The following is a 13,672-nucleotide window of genomic DNA, read 5'->3' as shown; positions in this document are numbered from 1 at the left end:
TTGGCGTTGCTGTCAGTCTTGTGCCTTTAAAATATAAAATAATTAGATATTCTTTGTGCATTTATCTTGTCTCTTCCTGATGGAGGGATTTACTGACAGCACCCATTCCTTCCAGTGAAGCTTTACCTTGCTGAGTTTAATATACTTTACGTCAACATCTCCTTTACTTTTTGATTGTTACTTTCGTGTGAAAGCAGTTTCTTTTCTGTTTTTCCCTAATCTGGTTAGGAGACACTGCTCTAGCCATCTCACAAAGCTTATGAAAGGCTTAGGTAACATTAATTAATTCTGTGTCACAAACTGCATCACCCGGTTGCTTTAAGAGGTAAGTCATGAGTTTAGGATCCGGTTACAAAGAGCCGACATACTTCCACTGGCTTTAGTGTGATATTTGCATAGACAAACTGATACATTTTACAAGCTTAAATTACTTTATTCTCTAGTGTTTGTGGTTATCATTTATATTTTCTCTCCTGAAAGTTCTGTGTCCTGGCTCTCAGCCAGTTCCTTGTGAGTGGCCTCTTTCCAAGACTTTTTATTTCATCCATTAGTTGGTTCCACCCAGTGGTGCTGGGACAATTCTTCGAGTTTAGGAGTTGGCTAGTGATGCCAGCTTGCTAGTTACAAGAGGTATGAGAAGATGTGAGGTTAGAAACAGCCAGACCTTTCCAGAAGAGAATGATGACTCCCTTGTTGGTTCTCTTTGACATTTTTGAGCACGTATTTGCAATGCAATAGGTCTTGCATATACTTGAGTTGGTGCTATTGGCATTGTAAATGCATAACTGGACTTTTTTTGCCACATTCATTGGTCAAACCTGCTGCATATTTTGTTCCTTTCTGCCACATATTTTGTTCCTTTCTGCCACATGATTCCAGTGGCCCTGTATATAACTAAAGGGCTAGTAGGCCTACTGGAATATTTGTTTTTAAACAAGGCCCTTAAAACACAAACTACTCTCTGGTGCAAAACGTATTTACTTTGCAGTTGGTACTGGTGACATTGCCCAAGTGCAACAAATAAATAATTGAACTACATATTCTGCATAGGTGAAACCTTTTGACTTTGCCAATGCTTGTTGATTTTAGGGACTGAGAGGTTAAAGTGTTTTGCTTAGAATCACAGGATAGTAAGTGGAAGCCGAGACTCGGCCTGATTTCGAGGTTCCTTAGTCAGCAGCTCTGACTGGTATGCCACTTCTTTTTTAGAAGCAATTTGCCCTTAGGAATATATGCGATTCTGTGGTACCCTGAGGGCGTGCGCAACAGTATGCGTGACTATGTGAGGGCAATTGTGTCTGCGTGCAACTGCATTCCAGCCGTGGATTCTGAAAATGGAAGGTTTGTATGTGTGAAACAGCAATACCTTTAGCACCAGTGGACTAGGGGTGTGAGATTTAACAATGCACGCATCCTTACCTAAAACGACCAACAAAATGATTCCATATACACTAAGAGTGCTGCATTAAAAGGTACTAGATGGGAGCAGTGCTTTCTGGAAAAGAGGGGGATGTTTGGACAACTCCATTTATTGTAGCAATTACGCGGGCCACCCAGGTTGTTACTCATACAAACCTATCTATACAGCTCTATATACAAAGCTACATTCAAAATCCAATGCTTAAGTTGTGCGTTGGGGGCACCAGCACCTATTTTTGAGGGCTGTCACTTAGTTTTTTACATGAGGCATTTTTTTGAGCAAAAGACACAAGTGTAATCCTGAAGCAATCTCGGGCCTCTTTAATCCATTTGCAGCCTCTCCCTGCCACTCCAGCTCCCTCAAGCATCTTTCTGCTTTCACTGTTGTGACGCCTTTTTGTTTTTCTCTTCCTCCATATTGACCATATGTGTCTTTTTCTCACAGTAAATGACTGAGGCGGAAAAATAAGTACCAGCCCTCCAAAATAAGTACCAGTGCCCAGCACCGAAAACCTCCAGAAAAAACTAAACACTGATTTTTTTTGTACATTGGGCAATGTTTTATTTCTTTTCATATTTTTTTATGTCATCAAGAAGGTTTCTTTCAACAAAAGTAATCAAACGTGCCAAAAAGACAACATTTTCATTTGGATTTAAAGGCCGTGATCTACAATAAAGGCAACACATCTTGCACAGAAAAAGTTAAACTTTATAAAATCGTGGTACACCACAAAAAACTCAAGTTCACAATTTCAATAATAAGCAAAAGTAACCAAAAAAACGACATGTAACATAATCTACAGATCTGTTTCCTAGAGCAACGTTACAGCGAAGGTAAGGTGAGAGGAAACAAATGGTCTGCAAACAAATAGAGCAGCTGTGCCAAACATGAGCAGATAGCCCCAAAAAAGTCCCTCAAAGACCAAACAAACACAACAAAGCATAATTAAACAGTAGTTGGTCACTGCTCCCAAACAGGCAAAGGAAGAACAAAGAGGCAGAACTGACCACTAGCGAGCAAGGATTTTTAAAGGACACTGCAACCAACAAATTAAATTGCTTTAAGCCCACAGTATTAGTATACTTAATGTATACATGAGGTCGAACGCCTACACTCGACCTAAGAATGGAACACAGTGTGCCTTTTAAAGAACATTTTCCCCAAACCATGCGTGGAACTTGAATTGCTAATTTATTGAAGGCACATACACGATCAGAATGGCCACTTTACACAGTGAAATCTGCAGAAAGAACCATCAGAAAACCAAGTTAGTCTTAATAAGATAAATATTTAGCTCATAATTACTTTTCACAATTTAGAAAATGGCTGTCTCTTTTACAAATAGAGCTGAAAGTTATTCATCATGATATCCTCAACCACCAAATGCTCTGTTCCAAACTCCTAACCTCATAACTGTGCTCTTCATAATAGAAAGTGTGACTAGCAATGCTGTTCATGGTAATATACAGAATGTTTCATAGTTTTTTTCCCCAAATACTTATTATTAGGCATTCATCCCAAATAATGTATCATATAATTGTGTGGAAGTTGGACAACTGGCTACCCGCGATTTTACAGTTGGTAAATGCCTGCTATGTTCTCTTCACAAAAGACATTTATTTCAAACAATAAACTGTAACTTATTGTTCAAGAACTGACACCTCGATCAAATTTTAATGCTTTCCCATCATACTTACCTCGCATAGTATGTCTCATATACATTCTCAGATTCCATAAATGTCCATTTCCAAGCTTCTGTTCTCCAGTGGTTAGTTCTTCTTGGCCACGACCACAGGATGTAAGGAAGCAGGGTCAGGAGAGCAGCAGTTAAAGGAGCCGCTGACCCATACAGAGATTGAAAACTTCAAATCATCAATTTCTTAGAGTTTTCTTGAATGCAAATCCCTCTTTTAGCTTGGTTGGGAGGGGTTGGTTTCTTACTACTTCCATTGCTGTTTTTTTTTTTATTTATTTATTTATTAGCGGATCATGAAGATACAGAAGGGAAAAGGAAGAGAAGTAATTGTACAGATTCAAACGGTAATGGTGTTATGGAATGAAAAATGTGATCAACAGTTGTTCTAACCATTGGGAGAGGACAGTAGTAGGGGATGGGGGAGAAGGAGAGGAGGGAAAAGGAAATGAGAGCTCTAGAAAAAAGAGAGAGGGGGTGGCGAGCTGAGGTTGGAGAATCCTGTGTTGTCCGGGGTTGCTTATCACTTTTGGCAGATAGTATCCTGGGCCGAATGTGTCGTATGGGTCTGTATTGTCCTGATGTGCTGTGTCCCCTCACGCCAACAAATGAAATGTCTGGTAATGTATCTGCAAATCTATTGTCAGTGTATGGACGGGATCTGTCGTCTGTCAATTCAGCTGCAAAATGTTGAGGGCCAGGTTGAAGTTTTAGAGAGGCCATGGAGAGCGAAGGGCTACAACCGTCAACAGGGCATATCATCGGGCCTACTCCCTGTTGAACAGGATAGATGGCCAGCTGAAGAAGAAGGGGGAGGTGTAGGCGGGCGGCACTTCTGGTGGGAGGAAGATAATGGAAGCAATGATTCTAGCACTGTCTGTGGTCTGAAACTATTTGGAGCGATGACAGCCCTCAGTAGGAGGTCAGGTCCATTTCTCGTAGATGTGCTTCTAGTGATATAGAGGTGTTTGGCACGCGGGGTCTCCAATGTCCCCGCGATGTCATTGGCACCCTTTGCAGGGCAGGTACCCTGATCACTAGGTGTCTTTGGGGGCGGTGCGAATTGGGGGGGGTTGCGTAATACCCGCTGCCGCAATCTACGAATTGTGGATTGCCTCCTCTCTTAGGGTCACGCTGCATGTAGTGGTCCGTGCCCCGTCATTTCTGTGTCTGTGGTGGCAATGGTAACCCCAAGGACTCCCCCACTGGGTCTTCACCATAGCAGTATTTCTGTACAGGAAGGAATCAAGAGTCCCCCAGTAAGGGTAACGTCCTAGGCAACCAGTGCAGGGGGCACGATATGAAGCAAGACCATTCGGGGCACTGTGGAGTGATGAAGGAAATATCTGGTACTTGTATTTGGATGTGTCTCCTTCCCTTCTCCCAATCTGCGCAGAGGTGTTGTTGCCATCGACCCTGCTGCATGGATAATTGCACATTTGCCAATACGATTGACTGCAAGTGAACTTTTTCCTTTTGTGTTTCTCCTTCACGCTTATGCTCTTGGCGGCTGTGTAGCTTTGAATCGGCTTGCTTATTTCAACTGTTTTACTTTTCATTTTCTATTTATGTGGCAAGAAAAGTCCAGTTAGGAATTTACAATGCTAACAGCTCTAACTCGAGCAAACGCGAAACCCATTGCATTACAAATGCTTGTTGTATTCGTCCTTTCCCAGAGTAGAGCTTCTTTACCGGTCTTGTGATTGGACCGCATGTATCCTTTCACTGCTCACATTTAAAGAACTACTTTTTTTTCTATTTCGTCAAGCACTCACTAAAAGTGTATGTGTTTTCTAGCTCTCTTATGTGTGCTCCTTACCCCCTCAAATACTCGCTACCACACCGTATTCCCAATGTTGGTTTCTCCTCCATTCACTCCGTCCATTGATTCACCCACTCCTCCTTTTTTATGCTTGTTTTTTTGGTTGTTATCATGCCCTGCTCCTCTATTGCTTCCCCACCCTCTACCGTTTTCTTTCCAATTGTTAGGAGTGCTCTGCAGCTGCCATTTGCTGCTCAGCCACTATGTTTTCCATGAAAGCGTTTTCACACAAATGAAAATTCATTTTTTTAAATCAGTGCGCCAAGTGACATCCACCATCTTGGAATGGTAAATGCAAGATTGAATAAAACGCCACCTGTGTCTATCATTCCATATGTGCATGCATGCTCACATACGTCATCATTCATGCATGTGCAAAAGAAATGTCCTGCGCACCAGCAGTGTCATTGTATGTGCAGGTGCACACATTTGTGTTTTCGCACCCTTTTTTGCCAATGCTATACTGCATCATCAGAGGCAAAGCCAATAATTCAAAAAGGCAAAACCTTACTGGTGTTCATATTCATTATCTGCAGATCGTGCAACTGAGGGCTTATCTTTCAGAGCCACTTTGCCTACAGCTATGAAAACATCAAGCTTGAGCTTGCGTTAATAATTATCTTTTGATAATAGAATTGAAAACTTTTCAAAATCTAACGTTCCTGTGAGCTTCCTACTTCACAGTATAATCTTAAAAAGCATTAGCAAAGCCAGTAGGCCTGTCGTTGACAACCAGGATTTTATCTTTGTCAATGTTTGTGGTGTTTTGTAAAAATTATTGATGGGGGTCGGATGGACCCTTGCCAATATAAAAAAAAAAAATCGAAAAAATGTTTGTTGGTCTCAGAAAGCACACTTTGGCATAGTAGTGCCTTGTACAAAAAGGAACTACTTTATATGCTGATGTGCGTCTAGTAGAACAGAAGAATTATGTCACTAATAGTCACCTTAGCTAATAGCTAAAGTGGGTTCCCTTTGCCCAAAGGTGTATGCTGCAGTGGGTGGCTGATAAATGTAAATGACACAGCAGACTAGGGGATGAAGAGGGCTGGATTGAAAGCCCCCATAAGAAATATATATCTATGTTTTGTAAAATGAAATGATCTTGGCTAACACCAGAACTAAAATTAATTTCTTGAAATTTCCAGATTTCCATATGAAATTGGAGGTGATTTGTTTTTCCCAACACCTTGTGCATAATAGAGTACTTTGGTTGTCTAAATTTCAATGGCGGGACCATTAGGGTTCTCCTAAAAAGCAAATCAGCAACAAATAGTATTTTGAATGATAAGGTATATCAGTGGGCACATGAGCCTACTGCTCAGACCACAAAGCCTCAAACAGATGAAAAACATCAGTAGAACATTTGGAAGTCCTTTGAAATATCATAACAGTCCAGATTCATGAAGAGTCTACGTCCAGTGCTTGGAATTGGGCTGCTGGCCCCCTCACATTTTGTATTTTGAAGCATTTACTGCTCCTTTTGTGTGTAAATGGCTTTGTGCAGTAAGGCGCACCCTGCCCATCTAATTAAAATGAAAGGAGTTTACTGTGTACTTCATTGTTCACTGTAGCCGGTGCTTGGATGCAGCTGCACTGGCCAGCAGCCCTCCGTCACAGTATTGCAATGTGCTGGCACTGCACACCCGGTTCGGTAAAGGGTTTGCAATTCCACAGAGAGGCCAGTTGTGGTGAATACTATGCTCTTTGGTTCATTTGCCTGCTCTTGCGGTCCTTATAGTTTTGAAATGCAGAGTATAAGTTCTCAGAAAGCGACTGCTTATACTCTGCAAGCGGTGACTAGTTGCCATTGGCCGCCTGTAATAAATCCATGCTTTGTCACAGCCGGGCTGGTAACAGTGTTGGCGAAATACCTTTCACATAATACATTGAAAAATTATATTCAGGGCCTCTTTCTGAATCAAAGTAAAATATCTAATCTGAAGCAACCAGTTGTTACACCCAGTTTGACATTCTCGTACCAAGCGAAGAGCACTTGGACCCTGGTGAAATTTGTGCAAGAAAAAGAAGCCCAGATTTGGAGTTTTTTTAGCTCTGGACAAGGGGGAAACATGCAGTTTTAGTCTATCTCTCTATCTCTCTATCTATCTCTCTCTCTATCTATCTATCAATCTATCGCTGTCTAGCTCCCTAGCTCTCTATCTTCCAATCTAGCTCTCTAGCTACCTATCTAGCTTTCTGTCTACTTACCTATCTCTCTGTCTACCTATGTATCTAGCTCTAGCACTCTATCTACCTATCTAGCTCTCTATCTACCTATCTAACCCTCTATCTCGCTATCTAGATAGTTAGATTTGTTGTCTATTTTGAGAAGGCCCCTTTGCCCCTATTCCGCCAGCTTTTCCATGGTGGTGTTTACCTCCATGGAAAGGCTGGCAGGTGGGGACTCGTAGCCCTGGTGGATTACAACTGCCAGGGCTGCCAGGCTGCAGGCTGGCTGCAGCCTGGCGGTGTCGGCGGTTTGACCTTGGTGGCTCCGCCACAGTCATTATGGGGTGGTCGGACGGTCTTAAGACCGCTAGCCTCGTAATGAGGCCCATAGTTTGCTCACAAAGTTGTGTAGTTGCACATGCCCAGTCATTTCAAATATGTTTCCTTGCTGCTGCAAGGCTGTCAACATATTTATTAAAACATTCCCCTCTCTTTACAAGTTCGTGGTGAGGAACAGTTTCACAAAGTTCAATTAACTTTGAATCTCTCATCTCATGGTAAACTAGCTGCCATGTGCAATAGCAGCTGTATTGAACAACATATACACTTTTATGTATATGACCAACAATTACCTTGGAGTATTTCTGTGATCTCTGGGTCATCTTTTCCAGTTTCATATCTGGAGCCACAACATTGAACCTTGTCTCTTTGTCTTTCACCACAAAATGTCTTTGGATGAATTTTCTATAGAGGCTTGGGTTTTCCACCTCTAGCTTCTTCACCCTTTCCAAATACCAGGACCCATATCTCAGGTAGCGGAATTGGCGAAACACAGTAATCAGTGACTCAACAGTCTTCATGTCCAGCTGCCAAGCACCTTCTCGATCAGCATGCATCAAGTTTTCCACTAGAGCTATCATGTGTAAAACATTTCCCCAGTACTTCTAAAGTTCTGATTTATTTTCACATTCTTTGATAAACTCTATGAACTTGGTTTTCAGGTTTTCAGATTTTGAACTGAGTGTATTGAACATTGCCTGGCTTTGCATTATGTCTTTTGAATGAAGTACACCCAGTGCCTTGTTCACTTCTGAGATAAGATATTCCACCGCAAAGAGTCTATAGCCTCATATATGATGAGCACACCTGGTAACCAACAAACATAATGAGTTCTGATCAATACTGACTGGACAGTTTTGCTTCCTAAGATGTCAGCCTCGATAAGTGTATTGCCTATGCCACATCTACTGAGATGACTGGATTGGATAAATATCATCAAATTCAACTGGATTTCTCATAAAAATGTCAGATTCAATATGGAAAACACTTTCATTGCACAAAATTGGCAGGATAGGCCGATCTTCAAGCTGAGAACGTACATTTTGGACATTTATTAGTGCTATCTATACTGTTGCATAGTTTGTGACTGGAGATGGTATCACTGATAAAAACCCAACCTTTTTTAGTGGGGTGGTATTCTGAAAGGTCAGAGCATGAATTTCCAGCCCATGGAGGAACTGACTTTTCTTCATCCTTCAGTCCGCATCGAATAAGCGGTTTATAACTTCAGTTAAATCAGCTTTACAGACTGCAGCATCAGGTACAAGAGAATCCATGTCCTCAGCCACTTTGAAACTTTCCGGTAGGCTGGGATGTGTTGATTGCTTGTAGTGATTTTACACATGTTGGCAAGGCAGTTAGGTTATAAGTTTGCAGCTTTGCTTGTTAATGCCCACAGCCGACACAGCTTGTTTTCTGGCAGCTACTTCATTGGCACAGTCTTGAAAAAGCACCATGGCAGTATCGTATGTGCTAGATTTTCCAGACAAAGAAGAGCTGTCTTCAAAATCAAAATTATCAAGAGCAGCAATTGTAAATCCTTTCCTGGTAAAATGACTTGGAAGTGATGTGCTGTAGGGATTTACAAGAATTTACAGCATGAACTGCTAACAAGTTCCTGCACCGTACTATGTAATTATAACTAGTTGATGCACCAATCCTATTAATTGAAGTGATTAGCTCTCTACTGTTGCACTTGTCATAGATTGCGTGGGCAGTCATCATGTGTAGCGGAGTTTTCTTTTTGCTGTGATGTAATAAAACATGATTTGGAAAATACAATACATTTGCACAGCATAAGCCTGTCGGTTCAATGGATTGTCTTCCACTTCTTTGCTTCTATCTTCAATGCCATCATAAATTTTGTCTGCTTCTGTTCCAAACTCAAGAACCTTTGTTTGTAATAATTTTGCTATGCTGATATTAAAAAATGATGTAATAAAATGCTAAGACAACATCAAGCATTCGTGTTGACTCCCATGATTTGCCGAGCTCTGGGGCATCACAAAATGTGTTATTAAGTCCAAAATCTAAATCTTTCAGGGCATTTGTTAAAATTGTTCCTGCTGATTTTATTGCATCCTGTGATCTCATTTTGGCAGTAAGAACTTCAGGAGTCGGATCAGCTGATAACACCATAAGTAGCTCATTCTTTTTGTTAGACTATAAAAAAAAATTCTACCATTGTACATTCTCACCAGAAAAATCGTATTTTCATTGTTATGGATCAATAAAGTTTCATCAATGTTGACCATTATTTCTCTGATCTCACTGAGAGTGAACTCGTAGCCAGCACTCAAGACTTTATTTGCTTTTTCAAAGAGTGCAGACTTAACTGAAGGCTGGTGGTTACATTACTGCTGGGAGCTCATTGTACATTCCTATTTTCGAATGTATACATGCTTGCAGTTCGGGTGGGCACACAAATCCACTGAAAATATATTCACCACGCTGTTTAGATCGGCTACTTGGCTGAAAACTTCATCTTGGAAGAAACTAGCTGCGAATAAAAACATGCTTGCCCTTTGAGGCTCACACACTCTGTACTTTGTTCTTTTGTCAATCCCTTTGGCCTTTGCTCTGGTTAAACCACAGATAACACATTGAAGATTCTCTGCTTTCCGATCAGTTTTTGGAGGTAGACGAGGGGTAGCCATTGATCTTCTTAGTAGATGGGCATTGGGTTTGGTTGTTGTCGCTTTCTCAGAAGACTTGGATTCTTGATGTGATTCACTGGTTTCTGCTACTTGTTGACATTTTTTTCCAGGCTTTTTTCCTTCCATTGTCTATGACTTGTAGCACTTGTTACAACGATAAAATATTTGATCCTCTTTACCCATCAGTTTCATTCATTTGTGAGCTTTGTCTTGCCGTATTTCTGCAGCATCTTAAACTCTCTTCTGTCCCACCGCAGTTGATGTTAGCTTTTCTTTCGGATTAGTTTGACAAATGGCACATTTTTCTTTGTTAAAGGAATCCTCAGATTTTGTAGTTATCAACACTCTGCCAGGAGGTAAAGATCCTCTGCTACCACCTGCTTTGCTCATTTATACAAATTTGAATCAACTGGAAAAACCTGAAACAAAAACAATCTTAAAATAAATCGCCAATATGGTGGCTAAAACACATCATTATAGATCCACCATTTTGGAATATGGCGGAAGGGTTCTTCTGAGGAGTTATTTTCTGTCCCCAATATCTATGTTTTGACACCAAAATGAGGTATATAGGTATCATGGTTCCTGAAATAATTACATCATCACTGCAACACATCCGCCATTTTTAAAAATGTCTACACACAATTGTCCCAGATTAGCAATGTCTACCCAGCTAAATTACTTCTCTAATGATACAAAACACAAATCTTTATCAAGGGGCCAGGACTATATTAGTTTGTTGCATTGAATGAGGGTGGGTAGCTGATCTAAACAGTGTGGGTTTTTAGTTGCAGAGATCTACATAATTGTTTTGATAATTTTTTCTTCTATCTGCCTGTATCTTGATAGTCTGTTGCCTCTCATGATTAAATACCATCCGATGCCTACAGTCAGCTGCTGTGGCTAGTCTTCAAATGTGCAGTCTGATGCCTGGCATGCCATGCTGATGTGCCATATTTCATGCAGATGTGCCCGTCAGGCTTCTCTGTTGGTGATATAGTCATGTACTGGTGTTAGCTGTTTACTCTGTGCCTCAACTGCCTTGCCTGGCCTATGACAGTTTATGGAGCTTTGGCTTGTAGGATCATGTTTACATTGAAACATGATGTGTTGGTCTGATGTTGAATAGGAAAGGTGCATTGCTGTATGGCTGTCCTTCATCACTCATTATTGTTGTGGTCATTTAATTCAGAAATGCCGACCGGTGGATTTGTGCCACTTAACGTGGTTGAGGGCACAGTGGAGCTCTGAATGAATATGTTGTACAGGATGCAGTAGACAAGGTGTCCCTCTAAAGTTGAGAATATTTTTGATCCATCGATAGCGAGGCCCTTTCCTCATATCAGAAGTTCTTTAAATGCACAATTGATGCTGTCTGAGGCACGCTATTTGTCCTTAATCCAATCTTGACCCAGAATTCATGGAGATACAAGTGGATCTCATGGGTGCAGCCATGCTAGTTAACAAAGAACTGCATTACCCTTACGTGGCTCGTTGTTTGTAATCCCACACCCATCCCAAGTACTTGTTCTCATTCTGCTGGTGTTTCCGCTTGTATAACTCCCACTTAGCAGGCGATCTGTATCGTCTATGCCTGCCTTTTTACTGATCAGAATCTTTCTCTAATTGCTCCTCCCACTATCTGTGATTCTGGCCGTTCATTGGTTCGCTGTGTTGCACGTGTAGGTGATACAGCCTGCTTGTGCCTCAAAGCGTGCAATGCTTGCTCGTAGATAGTGGTACTAATAATATAATACAACAGTATAAAATTCACCTTTATAATATTCACATTTTACGTCAATGAGAGGGTAGGTGGGGGGGACTTGTTCAGTATTTGACATGCATTGCACAGTGTCTGTCATCCTCGAACATCATATTTGAATGGCTGCGTGTGAACCATTGTGCTGTGACATTCCTTGGATGGGGCTCATACGACCATGAATCGGTAGGAGCTATCCTTTCCTTGAGTTATTCGGGAAGTCATGCCTGTTGGTGTGCCTTCAAGCTGGAATCACTGCCATCCCTGCGTCAGATGCTGCCTTTGCTCTAAGATGGCCTTCAGACTTTGCATTTGCAACTTACTGCCAGATCACTTTCTGGGGTTTTTGGCACTTCTGAATAAATTTCAATTTTTACATAATTCCATAGTAATTCCATAGTAGCTAATATGTTGTAGTAAAGAGTGTATTGAAATGATCATACTGAAAAGCTGTTTGCCCTGTTTAATAAACTGTGAAGTATATGCAATTTTCAATGGAAAAGGCTCCCCTGCTTGGAAAGAACAACATTCGGTCTCTTTTCTCTCCCGTTCTACATGTCAGTGTTTAATGAGGCTCGGATTCAGTAGTACCTCAAGCGTTGTTATCTGTCGTGTGAAATGACCAGTAAACAATGTCATCTGCTGTCAAGTTGGGGTTTACATTTTAAAATGCAAAGTTTTCAAAAGGCAGGAGTTTCTGAAGTCAAAATGCAGGCGCCTGAAGATGAATATGTGTAACGCGTGAATGTCCTCGCAGCCCCTTCAGTGCGTTGCTCTCGTATGTTTCAGGGCTATGAGGACTGGCTCCGGCACAGAGCTGACCACGAGGTCAATAAGAGCACCGTCTTCATTGTCGAGTCCTCCAAGTGCGTGCAAAAAGAGAGTGAAAAAATCAAGGTAAGCATCCACAGAAACTCCTTTGAAATGTAATTACGAAAAGCGATAAATTAAGATACATCTATACATCAGCTCATGCTATAGAACGATCTTAACACCTGCATGGAAGCAGCAAGACGCTGCCTGATTACCAAGGATGAAACTGAACTTTGCCGATACGCAAACTTTTTGCAAAGCATTTTTAAAAAGCTTTTAGGTCTTACTTTACCTTAGCCCATTCCAATTTCTAATTTTATTAAGTTTTTATCAGATGAATGTTGATATTAAGTGTATAGTGTTTTTATTTGTATTCGAAAGTTTCACTGTTGGTGTTTTTAATGATTTTAATTAGCCACAATAAAGTTACTTAAGATATATCTATCCGTTCTTTTAATTTAGTGTTTCCACAGCACAGCATCTCCTTCGCATCCACTGAACGCTTGATAGAATCACCTTGCCTCAGACGAGTCATAGCTGCATACTTTAGGCATGTGTAACTTGCTTAGGGGTGTGTAGCTTACTTAGGAGCTGTCATTTCTTGGGTCCTCAACTTTCCATAAACCCTGGTGCCATTTCAAATTTATTTTCTCTGTGACTCGAGAATCTGTGAACATTGGGCCAGATGGGCACAGAAAGCGGTCACGTATTGGACACAATGTTTTGCAATCAGAGTTTGGGACCTACCTACTAATAGCTCACGTTGGAAAATCTTCGGTCACTTAGTGATGCAGACCAACTTGCGTACTGAGTAGTAAGCGGTCAGTTTGTTATTTTCGACCCCCGGTGATTGCCACAGACAAAGGATTCAGCCTGCAAAGATCAGAAGACCACCATCCTTGTGCTTGCATTTCCAAACATGCATTTTTGTAAACTGTTAGAAATGGGGTCCTTGGTTGACAGTCAGGTTACCCCCTGTTCAAGCAAAGACCCTCAC

General features: G+C 41.2%; 1 protein-coding gene across 4 annotated transcripts in view; it reads left to right on the top strand.

The window, feature by feature from the left end:
- ATP11C (ATPase phospholipid transporting 11C) overlaps positions 1-13,672 on the top strand; it is a 589,522-nt gene that overhangs the window by 267,405 nt on the left and 308,445 nt on the right. For all 4 annotated transcript variants that reach the window (XM_069212455.1, XM_069212454.1, XM_069212452.1 and 1 more), the window contains exon 5: positions 12,652-12,759. In XM_069212455.1, coding sequence (XP_069068556.1) covers positions 12,652-12,759 — 108 coding nt within the window. The remainder of the gene's footprint in view (positions 1-12,651; positions 12,760-13,672) is intronic.

The sequence above is a fragment of the Pleurodeles waltl genome, chromosome 2_1, assembly GCF_031143425.1.
Source record: "Pleurodeles waltl isolate 20211129_DDA chromosome 2_1, aPleWal1.hap1.20221129, whole genome shotgun sequence".
Taxonomy (NCBI): Eukaryota; Metazoa; Chordata; class Amphibia; order Caudata; family Salamandridae; genus Pleurodeles; species Pleurodeles waltl.
This window is presented reverse-complemented; position numbering and strand designations above follow the sequence as displayed.